At 44.2% G+C, this 22,865-nt stretch overlaps 1 protein-coding gene and 1 long non-coding RNA gene across 10 annotated transcripts; both read right to left on the bottom strand.

The window, feature by feature from the left end:
• Nucleotides 1-622: 622 nt before the first annotated feature.
• On the bottom strand, nucleotides 623-10,077 carry LOC123992580 (lysophosphatidic acid receptor 6-like). 9 transcript variants are annotated; one of them, XM_046293825.1, is made up of 6 exons: nucleotides 9,919-10,076; nucleotides 8,501-8,583; nucleotides 6,581-7,128; nucleotides 4,892-5,012; nucleotides 4,562-4,747; nucleotides 623-2,752 (listed from the first exon to the last, which is right to left on the bottom strand). In XM_046293825.1, exon 6 carries the CDS (start codon nucleotides 2,746-2,748, stop codon nucleotides 1,729-1,731), a length of 1,020 nt encoding a protein of 339 aa, XP_046149781.1. In that variant the 5' UTR covers nucleotides 2,749-2,752; nucleotides 4,562-4,747; nucleotides 4,892-5,012; nucleotides 6,581-7,128; nucleotides 8,501-8,583; nucleotides 9,919-10,076; the 3' UTR covers nucleotides 623-1,728. The 9 variants fall into 9 exon arrangements, with proteins under 9 accessions (XP_046149781.1, XP_046149780.1, XP_046149787.1 ...); XM_046293824.1 differs by lacking the exon at nucleotides 8,501-8,583 and having other exon boundaries at nucleotides 6,581-6,685; nucleotides 7,051-7,128; XM_046293831.1 differs by lacking the exons at nucleotides 4,892-5,012; nucleotides 8,501-8,583 and having other exon boundaries at nucleotides 6,581-6,685; nucleotides 7,051-7,128.
• Nucleotides 10,078-20,721: 10,644 nt separating this feature from the next.
• On the bottom strand, nucleotides 20,722-22,625 carry LOC123992413. Its single transcript, XR_006831238.1, has 3 exons — nucleotides 21,687-22,625; nucleotides 21,368-21,418; nucleotides 20,722-21,110 (listed from the first exon to the last, which is right to left on the bottom strand). It is a non-coding gene; the product is annotated as an uncharacterized LOC123992413 (long non-coding RNA).
• Between the last annotated feature and the right edge of the window lie 240 nt (nucleotides 22,626-22,865).

Genomic DNA, 22,865 nt, shown 5'->3' with positions numbered 1-22,865 from the left:
TCGTGACAAAATATCCCATTTAAAACGGGAACGTTTTTTATCCAAAAATGAAATACCACCCCCAGAGTTTCAAGAGGTTAATACTGTTATGTTTTGTGTGTCTGTTTGTTGCTTTCCAAGTCTTATGCTATCACTCTCTTAGGAACTAGAAGGAGAACGTGGAGAAACTAAAAGCAGCTCCAGCTGGAGGGGAGGAAGCCAACAGCTTCACCTGGAATATCATTTTGTTGTGTGATGAGAGATGGAAATTAAGATTGTGTTTGTTGTGATCATAGATCAGAGGCCATAAGTCTCTGAGTTTGTAAACCTCACGGTGAATGTTTTGTTATCATTGTTTGTTCATTTATAAGTAATTTCCAAGTTTAAGTAAGTTGAACAGTAGGAAGCTATTGTTCGAGAGGAGGGAATGTTTGGTTCTGAGAATATGAAATATACTTATTCATGTCACTGATGGAGTGCTGAGGTTTAGAGGGTCTACACCAGAAGTTAATGGTTATAGGAGGAAGGTATATAGTGTGTGCAACTAAGCTTGGAATGTGTTGAGTGCAAGTGTTGGGAAAGGTTCCTTGTTCCTTGTCAATCATTGGCTTATTGGTAAAATCAGCAATCAGACAATATCTTATTTAAGTAAATCAATCAAACCTTTATTAATGCAATTGCAGACAGAAGTTGACAACGGAAACACAGCACGCATGTTTCAGAGTAAGTTCTGCAAAATATAAAAGGTGAAAGTTGCTTTAATATGCTTGCAGTCAACCCCTAGTAATGTAACTGCCGACATCAACACCTTCTACTGATGAGACCCAGCCCATGCATATACAGTTATACAAACTTGCAGTAGAAAACTATAGCCCAGCAGTAATTTTCCATTCCCGTGTGGCTTACAGTGGTATGTTTGACTTGTCTCCTATCTCTTTACTCCCCTGCAGGGGTCTGTGTCTATGTATCTCTTTTAGCCTTGAGGTGCTTTCTCACAGACACTCTGTTTTGACGGCAATGGCTCACATATCTGCTCAGACCGTTTCTTATAAGAGGCAGAGACTTGAAAAGAACTGTGGAACAGTATTAAACCTTATAATGAATATATTGCTCATCTGTGGTACAGGACCCTATAAATATAGTGGGGGAGTGTCTTATAGCCCTTCCCCTTCTATTCATACAACATAAGCATAATCAATTATTGTAATACATCAATAATTTGGTGCAGCCACTATCATGACCCCAAGGTGACACCCATCAGAAGCAATTACATGTGGCAGGCATTGATAGGGGGAGAGAGCTGTGGATTAGTGATGGAGGGGCGTTGAGGTCAGGTCAGGTCACCTTAAAGGAGAAATAAAAGTTTATGGCCCGTATCACTAGTGTCTTGCCTAGCAGTAAAGAATGAAGTTTGTACAGCTGGGTAGGAGGAGACTCAGCCTATGAGGAACAGTTAAATATCAGTGTTTGTGTGATTTTTTTTTATCTGAATGCAGCTGTATTGACCCTCTGGGCAGAATAAACTTGGTTAAGCTTTCATAAATGTCCTTTGAGTTTTTTACTCTGAGAATTAGAACCTAACACCAGTCATTCATTCTTCGAGAATCTTTCATGAGACTTGTCTCCTCTCTGTTGTGGTGATCTGAGTTTCCGTTTCCCAGATAGAGGTAATATCCATCCATCTACAGGGAAATCGCCTCCACCCTAATCTCCACTCCACTCTGATAAACCATATCTATCTAGCAAGTCCTATCGATCTCCAGTGACCTGGTTGTCTGATCCTGTCTCTCTGGGTCCCTTGACCATGATGTTGTCCATCGGATGCTGGTCGATTTCCCCGGGCTTTGCCACGTTGTTCCCTCTAGTGGACATCCTCCTCCTTTCCTGGCTGGCAGTAAACAGGTTCTCCTTCAGGATGAAGTAGTAACAGACCCCGTCCGTCAGACAGTTGACACTGCCCAGACAGGTGCTGATGTGAACGAAGTCTCTGAGGGGGTTGATGACGTCTGGGTTCTCTGTGCCGTTCTTGGCCAGGAAGTAGATGACTGCGGCCACGTGGTACGGAATGAAGCACAGCATAAAGGCCACCAGGTTGCTCAGGACGATCTTCACAGACTTGTTGTCCCTCACCTTCTTGTCCAGCGGGTTCCGACGCCGCATGTCACTCAGGATCTGCATCACGCGCACCGAGAAGAACAACATAGTGACAGTGCTGATTGTGAATACCGTCTCCATAGCGACAATTATCCATTTCTTCCCCCAGGTTTCCCTGGAGAATCCCTCGAAACACCTGGTTTCGTTGTTGTTGTGCAGGCTAGTGGTGTTTTTGTTGTGGAGCTCATAGACGGGTGTGGTGAAAGCGAATACCGTCACCCACACAGCCAGGCATACCAGGGCAGCCTTCCGTGGCGAGCGTAGACGCTTGCCGTTGAATGGAAACCGCAGAGAAACATATCGGTCGCCCGAGATGCACACGATCAGTACGATGCTCCCATAGATGTTGACAAACACCAGGCTCTCCAGGAAGGTGCAGAAGCCCATGCTCAGGCCCCAGGTGCGGCTGAAGGCGTATATCTTGAAGGGCAGAGAAAAGATGAGAAGGATGTCGTTGATGATCAGACTGCTGAGGTAGACTGTGGACTCAGTCCATCGACGGATCCTGAAGAGGAGGAGCCACAGGGTGGCCAGGTTGAGGGGTAAACCCACCACGAACGTGGGGACGTAGACAATCCATTGTATATAGCACACGTCCCTTTCACACAGTGGCATTTTACTGCAAACAGAGAGGGAAATAGAATACGCATATAAATGTCATTGCACTTTCACTTATGACACAAATCCAATCAAATTATTTTGATCACATACACATATTTAGCATATGTTATTCCAGGTGTAAAATGCTTTATGCTTGTGTTCCTAGCTCCAACTGTGCAGTAGTAGTTCGCAAAAATACACACTAATCTAAAAGTAAAATAATTGAATTTAGAAATATATATACATTTAGAAATATATATAATCATTTAGAAATATATAAATATTAGATTGAGCTATGTCGGAGTGGCATTGACTAAAATACAGCAGAATAGAATACAGTATATACATACGAGATGAGTAAAGCAGTATGTAAACATTATTTACACATTATTAAAGTAACTAGTGTTCCATTCTTAAAGTGGCCAGTGATTACAAGTTCATGTATATAGGGCAGCAGCCTCTAAGGTACAGGGTGATGTAACTGGGTGTAAGCCGGCTAGTGATGGCTATTTAACAGTCTGATGTCTTGAGATAGAAACTGTTTTTCAGTCTCTCGGTCCCAGCTTTGATGCACCTGTACTGACCTCGCAATCTGGATGATAGCGGGGTGAACAGGCAGTGGCTTGGGTGGTCCTTAATTATCTTTTTGGCCTTGCTGTGACATTGGGTGCTGTAGGTGTCCTGGAGGGCAGGTAGTTTGCCCCCCGGTAAATGCGTTGGGCAGACTGCACCGACCTATTCAGAGCTCTGCAGTTGTCATACCAGGCGGTGATACAGCCCGATAGGATGCTCTCAATTGTGCATCTGTAAAAGTTTTAGGGGCCAAGACACATTTCTTCAGCCTCCTGAGGGCGCTGTTGCGTCTTCTCCATCACACTGTCTGTGTGGGTGGACCATTTCAGATCATCAGTTATGTGAACGCAGAGGAACTTGAAGCTTTCCTCCTTCTCCACTGCGGTCCAGTTTATGTGGATAGGGGCTTACCCTATGCTGTTTCCTGAAGTTCACGATCAGTTCCTTTGTTTTGTTGATGTTGAGTGAGAGGTTATTTTCCTGGCACCACTCTCTCAGGTCCCTCACCTCCTCCCTGTAGGCTGTTTCGTCATTGTTGGGGCCTACTACTGTTGTGTCGTCTGCAAACTTGATGATTGAGTTGGAGGTGTGCCTGGCCACACAGTCATGGGTGAACAGTGAGTACAGGACGGGGCTGAGCATGCTTCCCTTGTTGGGCCCCAGTGTTGAAGATCAGTGAAGTGGAGGTGTTGTTTCCTACCTTCACTACCTGGGGGCGGACTGTTCGGATGTCCAGGACCCAGTTGCACAGGGCGGGGTTCAGGCCCAGGGCCCCGAGCTTAATGATGAGCTTGGAGGGTATTATGGTGTTGAATGCTGAGCTACAGTCAATGAACAACATTCTTACATAGGTATTCCTTTTGTCCAGATGGGATAGGGCGGTGTGCAGTGTGATGGAGATTGCATCGTCTGTGCACCTATTGGGGTCCACAGATGCAAATTGAAGTGGGTCTAGGGTGGCAGGTAAGGTAGAGGTGATATAATCCTTAACTAACCTCTCAAAGAACTTCATGATGACAGGCTTAAGTGCTACGGGGCAATACTCATTTAGTTCAGTTACCTTTGCTTTCTTGGGTACGGGAACAATGGTGGACATCTTGAAGCAAGTGGGGACAACAGATTGGGATAGGGAGAAATGTATTATGTCCGTAAACACTCCAGCCAGATGGTCTGCGCATGCTCTGAGGACGGGGCTAGGGATGCCATCTAGGCTGGCAGCCTTGCGAGGGTCAACACGTTTAAATGTCTTACTCACTTCGGCCATGGAGAAGGAGAGTCCACAGTTCCTGGTAGTGGGCCGTGTCGGTGGCACTGTGTTATCCTCAAAGCGGGCGAAGAACGTGTTTAGCTTGTCCGGAAGCAAGACGTGGCTGGTTGGCTCTAAGAACCGGCTCTTGTAGGTGAACGTTGGGAGCTGGCTCGCATATCAGAAGAGCCCAATCTATTTATAAAAAATATAAAAAATAAAGTATATGAATAATTAAAGATTGAAATTAATAGAATTAACTAATTCAAAGAATGAAAGAAAAATAAAATGCTCAAGCGCACACATATTCGTTCTGTCTGCACATACTAACAGCCTTACCTGTTGTTCCTGTCAATCAGACACAAAGTGTCAACCAATGAACCAAAGATGCGTGAGGGAGAGCCGAGCCAACACACTCACAGTCACACACTTAGCAGCCGAGGAGAGAGAAGAAGGACAGCTGTGAAAACAACAGCTGGAAAATGAGTTGGAAGCACAGTAGCATTTGGATGCATTTGAATAATGTAGACAATGTTAGAGCACAGTGTAGAATTTGCCAAAACAAAATCTCATATAAAGCCGGTTCTACACACAACCTACACCGGCGTATGCGAACTGTGCACCCAACTGTGAAGCTAGCTGTAGCAGAGCTTCGAGAAACTAATAGGCCTGCTAGTGATAGTGGTGGAGCCAGCACCTCCACACGTGGAGATATATCCACTCAGTCAAGTAGGCCTACTCCGCGACGCACAGCTACGCAGTCTTCTATGGACCAGTTTATGCCAAAGTCTATGTCTGTAGCAAAGACCAAATTGATATTGCATTTGCTAAAATTATTGCCACCAAATTCCAGCCATTTTCGATCGTGGAGGACAGAGGTTTTAGAAACTATAGCAATAGTCTAAATCCAATGAACACAATTCCAAGCAGGAAAACCCTTTCAAAATCACTTATTCTACAACTGTACGAGAGCACACAGGCTTCAGTGTGGGAAAGAGTCCAAAAAGCTACTGCAGTTTGCCTCACCACTGACTGCTGGACATCTGACTGCTGGACATCTGACTGTTGGACATCTGACTGTTGGACATCTGACTGCTGGACATCTGACTGCTGGACATCTGACTGCTGGACATCTGACTGTTGGACATCTGACTGCTGGACATCTGACTGCTGGACATCTGACTGTTGGACATCTGACTGCTGGACATCTGACTGCTGGACATCTGACTGTTGGACATCTGACTGCTGGACACCACTGACTGCTGGACATCTGACTGTTGGACATCTGACTGTTGGACATCTGACTGTTGGACATCTGACTGCTGGACATCTGACTGCTGAACATCTGACTGTTGGACATCTGACTGTTGGACATCTGACTGCTGGACATCTGACTGTTGGACATCTGACTGTTGGACATCTGACTGCTGGACATCTGACTGTTGGACATCTGACTGTTGGACATCTGACTGCTGGACATCTGACTGCTGGACATCTGACTGTTGGACATCTGACTGTTGGACATCTGACTGCTGGACATCTGACTGCTGGACATCTGACTGCTGGACACCACTGACTGCTGGACATCTGACTGCTGGACATCTGCCTGCTGGACACCACTGACTGCTGGACATCTGACTGCTGGACATCTGACTGCTGGACATCTGACTGCTGGACATCTGACTGCTGGAAACCACTGACTGCTGGACATCTGACTGCTGGACATCTGCCTGCTGGACACCACTGACTGCTGGACATCTGACTGCTGGACATCTGCCTGCTGGACACCACTGACTGCTGGACATCTGACTGCTGGACATCTGACTGCTGGACACCACTGACTGCTGGACATCTGACTGCTGGACATCTGACTGCTGGACATCTGACTGCTGGACATCTGACTGCTGGACACCACTGACTGCTGGACATCTGACTGCTGGACATCTGCCTGCTGGACACCACTGACTGCTGGACATCTGCCTGCTGGACACCACTGACTGCTGGACATTAAGGGTAACCACTTCTTACATGTCGGTTACATGTCACTTAATTGAAGATGGTTTGATGTCTAGCCGTCTTCTGGACTGCTTTGAGTTCAGCGACAGACACACCTCAGAGAACTTGGGAGAGGAACTGTTGAGAGTGACGAAAGAATGTCAGTAGATGGAAAAGAGGTCTGTTGTGTCAGCAACAATGCAGCTAACAACCAAAGCCATGAAAATGTTTAAATGGACCCATCATCCATGTCTTGCCCACAATCAACCTGATTGTAAGAGATGCTCTGAAGGCGATGAAGCCCACTGTGGACAAAGTGAAAGCAGCTGTGGAATACTTCCGTAGGTGTTAAAAACTAAAGTCTACACAACGCCAGATGGGGATGCCTGAGCTGAGGCTTAAACAAGACTGCACTACAAGGTGGAATTCAATATTTTATATGTTGAAGCGGTTTCTTGAGTCAAAGGATGCCATCATCTCTACCCTGGACATTGTCAATGCACCTGTTGATGCTCTGACCCAAGAGGAATGGGAGGTGGTGGAGGAGGTGTGCAGAGTCCTGGAACCCTTTGAGCAGGTCACTGTGGAGATCAGTGGAGAAAGGTACAGTAAGCAGTTATTACTACATCATTATTTAATCCAGTATTATATATGTATATGAGCCGTAAATACGAATGTAGTATCAGTAGACAAAACATGAACCTGAACTAATAAGTTACTGTTCTCTCTTTTCAGCTATGTAACAACCTCAAAAATGATACTCATGTGTTAGGGTCTGCAGCGAATCACAGCCAGCCGCCAGAGAGAAGCAAATGTAACCATAAGACATGTGAAACCGCTGCACTTGACCCCAGGTTAAAGAAGTTAGCCTTCAGTGATGCCAGAGCGATTGATGAGGCTCTTCAAAGAATAACCTCAGCAGCAGAGAGGAACAGCCCCAGCAGTCAGCTGGCTCAGGCACCAGGGCAACAGGAAGAAGAGGGAGGAACAGCCCCAGTAGTCAGCTGGCTCAGGCACCAGGGCAACAGGGGGAAGAGGGAGGGACAGCCCCAGCAGTCAGCTGGCTCAGGCACCAGGGCAACAGGAAGAAGAGGGAGGGACAGCCCCAGTAGGCAGCTGGCTCAGGCACCAGGGCAACAGGAAGAAGAGGGAGGGACAGCCCCAGTAGTCAGCTGGCTCAGGCACCAGGGCAACAGGAGGCAGAGGGAGGAACAGCCCCAGCAGTCAGCTGGCTCAGGCACCAGGGCAACAGGAGGAAGAGGGAGGAACAGCCCCAGTAGTCAGCTGGCTCGGGCACCAGGGCAACAGGGGGAAGAGGTAGGGACAGCCCCAGCAGTCAGCTGGCTCAGGTACCAGGGCGACAGGAGGAAGAGGGAGGGACAGCCCCAGTAGTCAGCTGGCTCAGGCACGAGGGCAACAGGAGGCAGAGGGAGGAACAGCCCCAGCAGTCAGCTGGCTCAGGCACCAGGGCAACAGGGGGAAGAGGGAGGGACAGCCCCAGCAGTCAGCTGGCTCGGGCACCAGGGCAACAGGGGGAAGAGGGAGGGACAGCCCCAGCAGTCAGCTGGCTCAGGCACCAGGGCGACAGGAGGAAGAGGGAGGGACAGCCCCAGCAGTCAGCTGGCTCAGGCACCAGGGCAACAGGAAGAAGAGGGAGGGACAGCCCCAGCAGTCAGCTGGCTCAGGCACCAGGGCGACAGGAGGAAGAGGGAGGGACAGCCCCAGTAGTCAGCTGGCTCAGGCACCAGGGCAACAGGAGGAAGAGGGATCAGATGGAGCAGAAGCACCAGCAGTAGTGCCACAAAACCCTGCTGTGTGGAGCTGTTTGACGAGAGAGCAACCGGGGATGCAGCACGAAGGAATCCCAAAGCAGATGTCATAATGGAGGTTTGATCCTATTTGGAGGAGCCCCTCCTGGTGGAAGAACAAGGCCTCTGTCTACCCATGGCTTACCAAAGTCATGACAGGGAGACTCTGCATAGTGGCCACATCTGTTCCCTCTGAGAGAGTCTTCTCGAAAACTGGACAAATAATTACTGAGAGAAGAAACCACATCAGCCCCTCGAATGTGAGGCAGCTTGTACTTCTGAATGCAAATCTCTCATAAAAGCTAAATATGGTCAGCATTGCTGTGTGCTGCTGGTTATAACATGGCAATAAAGAAGAGAGCATAAAGAGGGACCAGTTTAATGTTTTAAGTGGGATGCTGCAGTTTTGCACATTGTTATTTATTTTTGTTTGATATGGTGCAATAATCTATTATTATGTTGTTCAGATTGTATTTGTTTTGAATTGTTACATTTATATGCACTTTGTGTCATGTTTTGTCTTATATTGTCTTGTCATTATGCTTTCCCTTCTGTTCGTTTCCCCCTGCTGGTCTTATTAGGTTCGTTCCCTTTTTCTATCCCTCTCTCTCCCCCTCCCTCTCTCTCCTCTCTCTATCGTTCCGTTCCTGCTCCCAGCTGTTCCTCATTCTCCTAACTCACTCATTTAGTCTTTTCACACCTGTCCCCTATTTTGTCCTCTGATTTGAGTCCCTATTTCTCCCCTTGTTTTCCGCTTCTGTCCTTGTCGGATCCTTATATGATGTTCGCTGTGCTGTGTAATTGTCTCGCCCTGTCGTGTCTTGTCTCCTTCAGATACTGCGTGTGAGCAGGTGTCTAAGTCTGCTACGGTCGGTGCCTTCCCGAGGCAACCTGCAGTCAATGGTCGAGTCTCCAGTCTGTCCTCGTCACTACGAGTGGATTTTAGTTTTTTCATGTTTTGTTTTCTTCTTATATTGTCCAGGAGTATACTTTTGCCAGTTACTGGAATAAAGACTGTTTTCGCTAAGTCGCTTTTGGGTCCTCATTCACCTGCATAACACTTTGTTTATATACATTAAAAAGTTATACTTTAAATGCAAATGTTTAATAGCATTCTTTTTCATATCTAACCAATGCATTTTAAAATACATTGTGGTTAAGTTAGAGTATGATTTCATTTATACATTTAATTAGAATTGTTTTAACACCAATCATAGTCAAACTATCACAATCTGCTTGACTTGACTTTGGTGAGCTGAGTTGAATGAGCCAACTCACTGAAAAGAGACGGAATCACTACTGAAAAGGTCTGAACAGTGTGATTTTCCCCCATTGTAGAAAGTGCCTGTGTTTAAAATGTATTTGCATTGTTTTAGGGAGAGTGACATTTAAATGTCTCTAGAGGATTTAATATTATACGACATCTCACAACAGCATAGCAGAAACCGTGGGTGAATGTAAATGTACGATGTGCTTTTAATTCTATAAAGCATGCAGTGACGAACTGGGAGCAAAACTCCTGTCCAAAAGTATTACAGTAGGCTACAGAAAAAAAACACTCACCGAAATCGTGTTGGGATAATTATCTCGTCTCAACTAGAACCAAACCTTTTGGCTTTGAATAGTTGTTTGGTAAGACACACTTTAACCTACAATTGACAGCCTGTCATGCCACTACTTCTTCCTCTGTGAAACAGTTGAACCCCCCCCCCATCTGTTCTAGTCTAGTGCCGCTTTCGTTGACTAGATTTCATAGTTAAAGGAAGACAGTCATCAAGTATTGTGTGGTTTGAGCACCTTCCGTCGAAGCAGTTTCTGCTTAGGCCACGTTCACGTGGTTTAGCATGCTCTGTTGTTTTTTCATGTGAACCTTTTCACTGCCTCTGTAAGATGTGTATGTTAACAGAAAGGGTTTCCCATTGACATAACTATATACGTTTCCTGCGCAGGTTGGAGTTTGTCTTTTAGTATTTTCTAGAAGAAACCAAGCTGTATACAAAAAGTTTTCCAATTGTATATCTTGTTTTTTTTTTATCATATCATGATTCCAACAACTGTCATTGCTAATGCACACATTCACATACAGTATGAGTGGGAGACTGTCTGGAAAAGTCTGAAACAGTGAAATGTAATGTTATCCTTTACAAAGAGGCACTAGAGGGAGCCACAGGAACAGCCAGGGGATATATTGAGTACACTGCCAGGAGCCAACTAAAATTAATGTTTGTCTGTGTGTTTGAAATATAACTACTAAATATGTAATCTAGCTCTCTGGAAACTATGGTTCTTGCCTGAAAGTGGACTTTTTCCTGAGAGGTCTGTCTGATATTGTAGAGAACAATGTCCTTATGACATAGCATACATCACCACCACAACCACATCCTCATTAATTTCCGTCTCACTTTTCCTACTTTGAATGAGTGATCTTCCAGTCTATGGAGGACCAAGACGGCCAAAGTTTAAAAAAAATATGAATCCATAAATAAATCCATAAATATATATGCAGGTAAATGTAAAAATAAATGAATGACCTTACTCCCATTGGTTGATCGGTATCAGAGTACGAAGATTGATTTCACATGTGTAACAGTATAATTTTAAACCGTCCCCTCGCCCATACCCGGGCGCGAACCAGGGACATTCTGCACACAACGACAACAGTCACCCTCGAAGCATCGTTACCCATCGCTCCACAAAAGCCGCGACCCTTGCAGGGCAAAGGGGAACTACTACTTCAAGGTCTCAGAGCAAGTGACGTAACCGATTGAAACGCTATTTAGCGCACACCGCTAACTAAGCTAGCCGTTTCACATCCGTTACACATGCATGGTTTCTATGACACAGACACTACGTAATATGGCTACACGAATGCAAGAGACAGCCAATTTGTTCCAGTTAGCTGCATCTACTGACACAGAGGTTGACCCTGTAGTGTTCAGCAATTTGGTAAGCAAACAGGTCTCTAACCCATTGTTAAAACCTGCTCCAAAGTCACTGGTGTGCCCCTCCGTATCCAGGCCTCGTTCTACGAGCAAACACTCATCATCTTGGGGGATGTCACCCATCCCCTCCATTCTCAGTTGAACTCATGCCACTGGTGTGCCCCTCCGTATCCAGGCCTCGTTCTACGAGCAAACACTCATCATCTTGGGGGATGTCACCCATCCCCTCCATTCTCAGTTGAACTCATGCCACTGGTGTGCCCCTCCGTATCCAGGCCTCGTTCTACGAGCAAACACTCATCATCTTGGGGGATGTCACCCATCCCCTCCATTCTCAGTTGAACTCATGCCACTGGTGTGCCCCTCCGTATCCAGGCCTCGTTCTACGAGCAAACACTCATCATCTTGGGGATGTCACCCATCTCCATTCTCAGTTGAACTCATGCCACTGGTGTGCCCCTCCGTATCCAGGCCTCGTTCTACGAGCAAACACTCATCATCTTGGGGGATGTCACCCATCCCCTCCATTCTCAGTTGAACTCATGCCACTGGTGTGCCCCTCCGTATCCAGGCCTCGTTCTACGAGCAAACACTCATCATCTTGGGGGATGTCACCCATCCCCTCCATTCTCAGTTGAACTCATGCCACTGGTGTGCCCCTCCGTATCCAGGCCTCGTTCTACGAGCAAACACTCATCATCTTGGGGGATGTCACCCATCCCCTCCATTCTCAGTTGAACTCATGCCACTGGTGTGCCCCTCCGTATCCAGGCCTCGTTCTACGAGCAAACACTCATCATCTTGGGGTATGTCACCCATCCCCTCCATTCTCAGTTGAACTCATGCCACTGGTGTGCCCCTCCGTATCCAGGCCTCGTTCTACGAGCAAACACTCATCATCTTGGGGATGTCACCCATCCCCTCCATTCTCAGTTGAACTCATGCCACTGGTGTGCCCCTCCGTATCCAGGCCTCGTTCTACGAGCAAACACTCATCATCTTGGGGGATGTCACCCATCCCCTCCATTCTCAGTTGAACTCATGCCACTGGTGTGCCCCTCCGTATCCAGGCCTCGTTCTACGAGCAAACACTCATCATCTTGGGGGATGTCACCCATCCCCTCCATTCTCAGTTGAATTCATGCCACTGGTGTGCCCCTCCGTATCCAGGCCTCGTTCTACGAGCAAACACTCATCATCTTGGGGGATGTCACCCATCCCCTCCATTCTCAGTTGAACTCATGCCACTGGTGTGCCCCTCCGTATCCAGGCCTCGTTCTACGAGCAAACACTCATCATCTTGGGGGATGTCACCCATCCCCTCCATTCTCAGTTGAACTCATGCCACTGGGGTGGCGCCTGCGCTCCATTAAGTGCTGTACTAACCGTCACAGAGCAACGTTTATGCCAGAGGCCTATTCAACAAGCTGGGACAGTGATCAGGATGTATTTGTTATATATTTATTACTAATTCACTCATCATGTCGATTTGCATTTACTGTCTTGAAGACTTTGCACTTGTGCAACGTGTAAAGCCAACGTCAGTCGAAGAAAAAAGAACACATCCATCCAGTGATTGAAGAGTGAAGATGATTTTAACCATGTTAGATGGGACCTTTACTATTCCAGGAAACGAAACAATACCATTTCTTTATTACAGATGGTGATTTGTAGTTCATGGTGGCATTGACGGTTTTAGGCATCTAATCGTGTATCTCAGCGCCGCCACCAACAACCGGGCCTCCACAGTGATGAACAGCTTCCTTGAAGCAGTCAACACCTGTGGACTTCCATCACGCGTTAGGTCTGACAAAGGAGGAGAACATGTTCAAGTGGCACAATTCATGGTGTCCACCAGAGGCCTAAACAGGGAATTCCAATCTCACTGGTAGAAGTACACAGAATCAGAGGTATAATCAGTTTTGTAATAATTGTGTATATTTTCATACTTCTTCAAATCAACCTGATTAGCTTAAATGGCCAATTATGTTTTGTTAAATTTGCAGATAAACATGTTTAAGAAGCAAATGAGTTATCAGAATGATATTGTGGTTCTGTTAGGTTTGTGTTAGGTCACATGCTAAATTGCTCTGATTAGTAAACATTCTTACAACTTTTTTGCATAGAAAGAGTTGTGACTGTAGACAACTGTGGTGATTTTATGAATAACAATAACAACATATCTCTCTCCCCCAACTCTTTCTCTCACACTCTTATGCTTTTCTGCTTTGTCTCTTTATCCAGGATAAAGGACTGTGGAGGGATGTCTTTGCTTTGTCTCTTTATCCAGGATAAAAGGACTGTGGAGGGATGTCTTTGCTTTGTCTCTTCATCCAGGATAAAAGGACTGTGGAGGGATGTCTTTGCTTTGTCTCTTTATCCAGGATAAATAACTGTGGAGGGATGTCTTTGCTTTGTCTCTTTATCCAGGATAAATAACTGTGGAGGGATGTCTTTGCTTTGTCTCTTTATCCAGGATAAATAACTGTGGAGGGATGTCTTTGCTTTGTCTCTTTATCCAGGATAAATAACTGTGGAGGGATGTCTTTGCTTTGTCTCTTTATCCAGGATAAAAGGACTGTGGAGGGATGTCTTTGCTTTGTCTCTTTATCCAGGATAAATAACTGTGGAGGGATGTCTTTGCTTTGTCTCTTCATCCAGGATAAAAGGACTGTGGAGGGATGTCTTTGCTTTGTCTCTTTATCCAGGATAAATGACTGTGGAGGGATGTCTTTGCTTTGTCTCTTTATCCAGGATAAATGACTGTGGAGGGATGTCTTTGCTTTGTCTCTTTATCCAGGATAAATGACTGTGGAGGGATGTCTTTGCTTTGTCTCTTTATCCAGGATAAATGACTGTGGAGGGATGTCTTTGCTTTGTCTCTTTATCCAGGATAAATGACTGTGGAGGGATGTCTTTGCTTTGTCTCTTTATCCAGGATAAATGACTGTGGAGGGATGTCTTTGCTTTGTCTCTTTATCCAGGATAAAAGGACTGTGGAGGGATGTCTTTGCTTTGTCTCTTTATCCAGGATAAAAGGACTGTGGAGGGATGTCTTTGCTTTGTCTCTTTATCCAGGATAAAAGGACTGTGGAGGGATGTCTTTGCTTTGTCTCTTTATCCAGGATAAAAGGACTGTGGAGGGATGTCTTTGCTTTGTCTCTTTATCCAGGATAAAAGGACTGTGGAGGGATGTCTTTGCTTTGTCTCTTTATCCAGGATAAATGACTGTGGAGGGATGTCTTTGCTTTGTCTCTTTATCCAGGATAAATGCCTGTGGAGGGATGTCTTTGCTTTGTCTCTTTATCCAGGATAAATGACTGTGGAGGGATGTCTTTGCTTTGTCTCTTTATCCAGGATAAATGACTGTGGAGGGATGTCTTTGCTTTGTCTCTTTATTCAGGATAAATGCCTGTGGAGGGATGTCTTTGCTTTGTCTCTTTATCCAGGATAAATGACTGTGGAGGGATGTCTTTGCTTTGTCTCTTTATTCAGGATAAATGCCTGTGGAGGGATGTCTTTGCTTTGTCTCTTTATCCAGGATAAATAACTGTGGAGGGATGTCTTTGCTTTGTCTCTTTATCCAGGATAAATAACTGTGGAGGGATGTCTTTGCTTTGTCTCTTTATCCAGGATAAATGACTGTGGAGGGATGTCTTTGCTTTGTCTCTTTATCCAGGATAAATAACTGTGGAGGGATGTCTTTGCTTTGTCTCTTTATCCAGGATAAATGACTGTGGAGGGATGTCTTTGCTTTGCCTCTTTATCCAGGATAAATAACTGTGGAGGGATGTCTTTGGGGAGAGTGTTGGACATCTTCTAAACTTCTTTCTGCAACCTGGAGAGGGAGGGTCTACTCAACCTAGAGGAAGAGATCCACATCTATGCCCTGAACTGGAGATGTCTTCCACAGATACAAAGGCACCTGCAGTTCTTCAAGGACAGCTGGAACCACCATCGATTGCGCACTGAGGGGAATCACTGCAGCTATGGACTCAGAATCAACATGAGGGATATCATGACCACCTCCAGGTTTGTACTTTAAATAATGTTAGCAAGTACACTTCTAATGCATGACACACAAATTTGTACATATGAATAAGTATGAATGTAAGCAGCAATCAATGATGCAAATAATAAAATTGGTTAACATTATTTTACCACATTTTATTTAACATGATTAGAGATAAATTGCAACTACTTGTGGTATTTTTTTACATTGCAAACAAACACTGTATTCCCAAATGACCTTGTTCAATTGTGATTCCCATTCCTTTATTATTTGCATAGAATAGACATGCTCATATTTGACTGTTGATCTCACATTAGGTTGACATGGAATACAGCCTTGACGGGGGAGGTCCTTATGGTCACCATCATGAAGGAGTCACAGTCCCTGAGGTTCAGCTTCCACGGCCATTGACTGACATGGAATACAGCCTTGACGGGGGAGGTCCTTATGGTCACCATCATGAAGGAGTCACAGTCCCTGAGGTTCAGCTTCCACGGCCATTGACTGACATGGAATACAGCCTTGACGGGGAGGTCCTTATGGTCACCATCATGAAGGAGTCACAGTCCCTGAGGTTCAGCTTCCACGGCCATTGACTGACATGGAATACAGCCTTGACGGGGGAGGTCCTTATGGTCACCATCATGAAGGAGTCACAGTCCCTGAGGTTCAGCTTCCACGGCCATTGACTGACATGGAATACAGCCTTGACGGGGGAGGTCCTTATGGTCACCATCATGAAGGAGTCACAGTCCCTGAGGTTCAGCTTCCACGGCCATTGACTGACATGGAATACAGCCTTGACGGGGAGGTCCTTATGGTCACCATCATGAAGGAGTCACAGTCCCTGAGGTTCAGCTTCCACGGCCATTGACTGACATGGAATACAGCCTTGACGGGGGAGGTCCTTATGGTCACCATCATGAAGGAGTCACAGTCCCTGAGGTTCAGCTTCCACGGCCATTGACTGACATGGAATACAGCCTTGACGGGGGAGGTCCTTATGGTCACCATCATGAAGGAGTCACAGTCCCTGAAGTTCAGCTTCCACGGACATTGACTGACATGGAAGTGCAAACATTGCCAGATGCGCAAGGTTCTTTTTCCAACGTCTTAAATGTCTATAGTGAGACAGTTGCCATATTATCAGATATAATTGGAGATGTTTAAAAGCCTGGGTCTGAGAATTGAATTGATTTCAGTATTTGGATTGGTCAAACTATCTCCAAGAGAATTTCAAATGCTGATAGTTTCTATGTAACAGCAAATTCTGTTTGAGCTGTTTTAGCTGTTCTCACTGAGTCATTCACACTGAGGGCAGGTCAGAGTCTGGGAGTCCCCCTCGCAAGGTGCAATTGTCTGCAAATAACATGCAATTGAGACAATTAAGACAAGTGCCATCTATTATGATACAAACAAGCTGTGATTTCTGACATAAAATGAGTTGGCTTTAGCTAAAGAAGGTTATTTACAAATTGATGGCAATTTGAACAATTGAGCTCCACTCATTCAAACTCATCATGCAACAAGCAAAACACTGTAATAAGAAACTATAAGCTGAACAGTGAGTCAAGATGGTACACTGTAAAATGTCCTGTATATGGCTGCATTTTATCTCCCAAAAGAATGAGCGAATGGGACGTAAAATCACTCATCGATTGTCTGACAACTTGTCTAGGGTGTATTCATTTGCCGAAGTGCTTTACTTTAGTGCTGTTCTGTGAAAAAACTGTCATCACAAATTTTGAGTTTGCCTTTAAAAATCAGATTTAAGCCCAAAGTACACCAGGAAACATGGTAAACAAACATTACTGATGCTTACTTGTGGAGCCTTTAGAAAGGGTGTTCAATAACCGCTCAATTCTATTCTTTAATTTGAATTTGTAGTTTGCCATGTCCTCATTGACTGTCTCAGTAAAACTGCGGTGAGAAACGGTCAATAATAAGACATGCTGCTGTCTTTACACTAGTGAGCAGACAGACCGTCTGAGCAGTTCAACTAAAGAGTAGAACAAAAAGTGTCACTTCAACTTCAGCTGAATGTCTTCTTCACGACTGTTTAAAGAATACATTAAAACGTTTATTTCTGGTGATGTATGTCTAACTATCAATCATGCCCCTCCTGAGACAAGCAAACTCAAAATACCACCCTCACCATATCACGCAGCATAATGACCATTGTAGTCCTTCTATTCCTCAGTGCTATCTATGCTGTAATAATCTGGGGCGAACACTGCAACAGTGTGGAAAGGCTTGCAGACACAGCCAACTCTCCACAGACCCCCAGAACACAGAGGCAACGGCCTCTGGAGCAACTTATGATTTCAATATGAGCCAGGCCACGGAACGAGGACATCACATCCCAGCTTGGGGAGCAAGGGATGGAACGTGAGCGGGGGCCTCAAGCAGGATCAGGTGCTACAAACCCCATCAAGACCAACTGAAGCCAGTCACCTTGGTAGGGCACACTAATATGTGTAAATGGGCCTCTCCCTTTTCACTCTCTGACCCCTTCACACTAGACTGTATAATATTCTTCCTTAAATGTTTGGACTCTGAGGGAAGTTTGTTATAAGGTGTTAGTGGAAGTGCAAGTGGAGCGACCCCAAATCTGGCTTCTGTTACAATACACTAAATCAGGTTTATTCAGTGTCAGGATTCCCTGAGCTAAAGCCCTTATCACCTTGAAACACCGCCCTCTCATCAGGAAAGTTCATGGGTCAAACGGCTTCACTGCCCATCTACTGTCAGATTTCTAACACTGGGGAGGTCTTGAGGCACAGCTCACATGTTCATCACTGTGTGTGACAGGAAACACTGTCTACTGGGTGCTGAATTAACAGTTCGCTGTAATTACCTGCAGTCACATATTCTCAACGTTCCCAAATAATGGATTCATGATATAGTGGATCTTACTGTATTAATGAACTGTGCCAAAGGCCTTGCAGCATATTTCAATATAAGAAAAGGCAGAGGGCTGAGAAATAAGAGTAATGTCTTATCACTCTGTCCCACACTGTTTGAACATGTATACAGCTTTAGAGCTATAAATTCCATGTCTTATAGTACAAGGCAGAGGGCTGAGAAATAAGAGTAATGTCTTATCACTCTGTCCCACACTGTTTGAACATTTATACAGCTTTAGAGCTATAAATTCCATGTCTTACAGTACAAGGCAGAGAAGACTTCCTAACTGCGGAGAGCACACAGTCATCATTTGTTGTTTACTCAGAAGGGCTTGTCCTTTCTAAAACGTCTTGTTAAATTCAACAGACAGGCTGTCTGAGGTAACTCTGTAATTACGCAGAAACATTACAAATTCCAATGTTTTTCTAAGGAAGTGAGACATAACAAGGCAGGGAGATGCCTGTTTGAATTTATAACATTGCTTTGGCTTGGATCTGGCCCCTTACCCATAGGCATGCTACATTTAAGATTCTGGCTGGTTTTTAGCATTTAGGCCATCCAGATTTCCCCTGTTTTCTGCGTTAATTACTCAAAACAGTATTTGACCTGTTCAGTTGAATTTTACAAGCCCAGAGTGCACACAGGCAGTTGGGATGCCCCTGCACTGAACCCTGTACACGTTTGAATTTTTTCAGAATCTATTTGTTTTCACTTCATTGCGGCCTCTGGTGTCCTGCTCCTCTCAAGACCCAGTTCACGGCAATAAAGAAACCCCTCACCTGGTGTAAAAGTGGAGGTATTTGTCTTTATCAGGCCTTTGAGACTCTGGACCTTATGAACACCAATGTTGGTTAATATACATCAGGCGCTTTATTGCAGAAAACGAGCGCAAAATGGATCCAGCAAAGGTGCAGGCAGGTGAAGGTCAAGTTAAACTGGAGGAGCGATGGGCCTCGTTTGTCAAGGGCACCCCTAACGTTGATTGGCCAGTTGAGACACCTTCTCCCTTAGTGTGGTGGAAAACATATTTCAGGGTAAATGCAGTCATATAGAGTGGACATGTTGTAGATATATCAAAAATATTCCAACATCAGATGAACCATCAGTTTATTTTTCAGTCTCTTGTACAGTTTGAGGGTAACTTGCCTTACAGTTCACCTTGTAGTGCAGCCAGGCATAGAACAAGTGCATGGGAATTCTGATATACCACACAATATTCCCCAATAAAGCATGTTTCCCACAGTTGGAAAACTCCACCTGGCTTCAAAAGTAAATTGTTTGCCATCTATAAAGAGGAGATGTTAGTCTCAATTAGCACTGGTTTCTTTGAGAGGGACCCAGAACACATACCAACTCAATATTTGTCCTCATGTACTTAATTCCTTTATCCAATATAGAAATGAGGCAGTGCATTAATATCACAATTTCTTAGAAATTCCTTTCAATTTTTATTTGATTTACAACCAGCAATTATTTTCCTGTTTGTGGCCATCAATTTGGATTAGCCAACTACTCAGAGCTTCTAAAAGGCACATTTCTCCTCTGCTGCTTGACTGCCTAGGCACTTCCTTGAGGAAACCTTTTAAGACAGGACTTTTAAATAGGGATAATGGGAGTATATATGGAGGGTAGGCTGTTGAACTGGCCCCTCAGCTTCAGGTTCCTCCTCCAATAGGATCTATCTAGAATGCATCTGCCTGCAAGGCCATTGGGAATTGGGGTGGCAGGGTAGCCTAGTGATTAGAGTGTTGGACTAGTAACCGAAAGGTTGTGAGTTCAAATCCCCGAGCTGACAAGGTCAATAAATCTGTTGTTCTACCCCTGAACAGGCAGTTAACCCTCTGTTCCTAGACTGTCACTACCTTCATTCTAGCTCTCTAATTGTGCAGCTTTAATTTTTTTGGTTAACCGTTAAGAATGTAAAATGTAAGCCACTTTATCAAAGTGTCTGTATCACTGTTTACTAAAATATATCAAATAACAATAAAAAGAGCTACAAAACTTTTGAGCGGATGTGAACATTGTGTCTTCCTGCAGGGCTTTGAATCAAAACGGACCAAACCCAGAGTAGGATGAGGAGATGCTTGCCATCAGATCATTTTCAAAATCCTCATAAGTCATAGTATTTTTTGACAGCTTCAGGGTAGTAAAAAAAAAGAGAGAAAAAAAGCACTCTTCAGGACCTCTGATGAACCTACAAAAAAAACATATATATATACATATATATATACACACAAAATATAAAAATGTTTCTCCGAACCAACTGGATGACATCCCGGACATCGTGGTCCATGCAGTCAGATAAGGTTATCGGTGCAGTCTCTGGTTCTCTGCCAAACAGTACATGTATGATAGCAGGGCTTAGTCCTGCAAGGTGTGGGCCACCATTTAAATAAATAAATAATATATATATATTTTTTAAGTGCCCAATCATGCACCCAGCTACTCCCCCCCCACCCCCCCAAAAAAAAAAAAAACTTTCCAAAAGTGCCTGAGATGTGGAAGGAACACAATGGTCCTGCTCACCCTCAAATATCAAGGTATTCTTAAATAAACAGTTCTCTTTTTGACTGACCTGGGGAAAAACTGTTTCACATAATCTACAAGTCTATAAATCAATATATTAAAAAGATTCTCCATGACAGTGGACAGGACATACCTGGTGACCCCCTCTCCAATGGCAGAGTCACCTTGTAAACATATTTGAAATCAGTCAATGTAGAGTTACACAAGCTCAGCAAACCTAGCCATTGGATGCCATTGTGAAAAAATGATTATGGCCCTGTTCCTTTCCACTAAGGAATCCCTCAAACTCAAGGTCAGGTAGTCTTTGCCCTTGTTGGACTGAAGTGTCCAGTATGTGAACAGCTGAGCCGCCTTGACCGGGTTTGGTTCTGTAACTCAAGCATAACAGCAATATAGAATGTAAACTGCATTTCTCTGAGGTATAGATGCATACCCAAAACAGTGTCTATACTGCAAATTAAATGCAAATAAATGATTCACTAAATCACCTGCTATGTCCAAAACGTGCAAGAATTAGCAGTCCAATGAGGTGCGACAAGTAAATAAATGTTTGTGTAAATTCTACCCATCAGAGCCAGTTGATACAGTGTACTAAATAATAGGTTCTTCTGAACATTGTACTTACCATCAACGGTGTATACTGGACCACTTGCTGCTGATGTGCCAGATGAACTTGCTGTTGTTATTAAAAATATAAAATAATCAGTATGCATCATTATGTCCACACCATTTTCACGAGGTGAGTGTTAGTGCATTGAATGTAAGTGTTTGTAAAGAAAGATGATTGAATACAACTAAATGTATCATATAGAAAGTACTACACCTGAAAATTGTACATTAACATTAATAACTATCCCTAAGACGTGCTAAATTACCAATCGCTTAAAACTGATCTGTAAACCTTCAGAATATAAACCCTCATCTAAACCTGTCTCCAGACACACCTCCATTGCCAAATCTACAACTGGATGCTGACCGGTGGAGGAACTTGTCCCACCGGCTCTAGGGACAGCTGCACCATCATTCTCCCCCGTCCTTTCAACCTGTGATTGACTTGAAGAGTTGAGCCGAGGAGTTAGGTATATCAGATACTAACAGCTATCTAAACAGAACATTTTCATAACTCCCCTCTACAACAGCTGATAACACCTGATAATGAAGTGTTGTAATTATCATCTTTATCATAAAGAAATGTACAGCAACAATGAACCAAGAAGTTAACACCCAGAACAGCTCAATTAAATTGTACCTTTTCCACATCTAAACTAACAAATGATCAAACTACTTAAGTGTTATGTTATTGATGTGCAACATGGCCATACCATTATTTGTAATGATGAGTGCACCTTCCATAAATGGAGAATATCATATTTTCCCAACATCACCATGATTAATTTCCCATTCAGAGCATTACATGGAGCAGGCTTCACTGTGCCTTCTTATTTGTGCAAAGTAAAGTTGTTCTTCACAGTTTAGGCATTGTGTCAATGATCCACTTTGAGCAACAACTGAATCATTCAGTTCCTAATTGATGAGAAAATTACATAAATAAATACAAAAACCAGAGAAGACACTTATCATCTATAGATTTTTGTTATTATCTGTTGTAAATATTGCTTAACACTCAACATATCTACTTTGGATTAGTAAGTGCTCTAAAGTTCATTAAAAGTGCATAAACTGAGAAATTAGACTTTCCTTTACAGCGGGCGAATGTAGAGTAGCACGACACAAGGGTCTTTCAGATATCTCAAACTGTAGCCCCGATTGGGGCATGGGACAGGTATAAGATGATGGCTCTGTGTAGTTCAAGCAATTTACAGCAGCTCGAACCCGCCCTCGTCTCTCAACTTTGGAAACAAAGTTAAAATGAACTTGTGAACTTTCTTGATTACCTGTGAGATAATGACAAACAAAAAATATATATAACTTGCAAACCTGATTTTTATCAGTATATACACTTTTTATTAGGTACACCTATCTAGTATTGGGTAGAACCCCCTTCTGCCTCCACAACAGCCTGAATTATTCACAGGGTTGTACTTTAAGAGATGCCCTGCTGCACACCACTATTTTAAACAGCTGTTATTTGAGCATTTGTGGCCTTTCTGTTAGCTTAATTT

The sequence above is a fragment of the Oncorhynchus gorbuscha genome, linkage group LG13, assembly GCF_021184085.1.
Source record: "Oncorhynchus gorbuscha isolate QuinsamMale2020 ecotype Even-year linkage group LG13, OgorEven_v1.0, whole genome shotgun sequence".
Classification (NCBI taxonomy): Eukaryota; Metazoa; Chordata; class Actinopteri; order Salmoniformes; family Salmonidae; genus Oncorhynchus; species Oncorhynchus gorbuscha.
The sequence above is the reverse complement of the archived record's forward strand: the minus strand, read 5'-3'. Positions and strand labels throughout refer to the sequence as shown.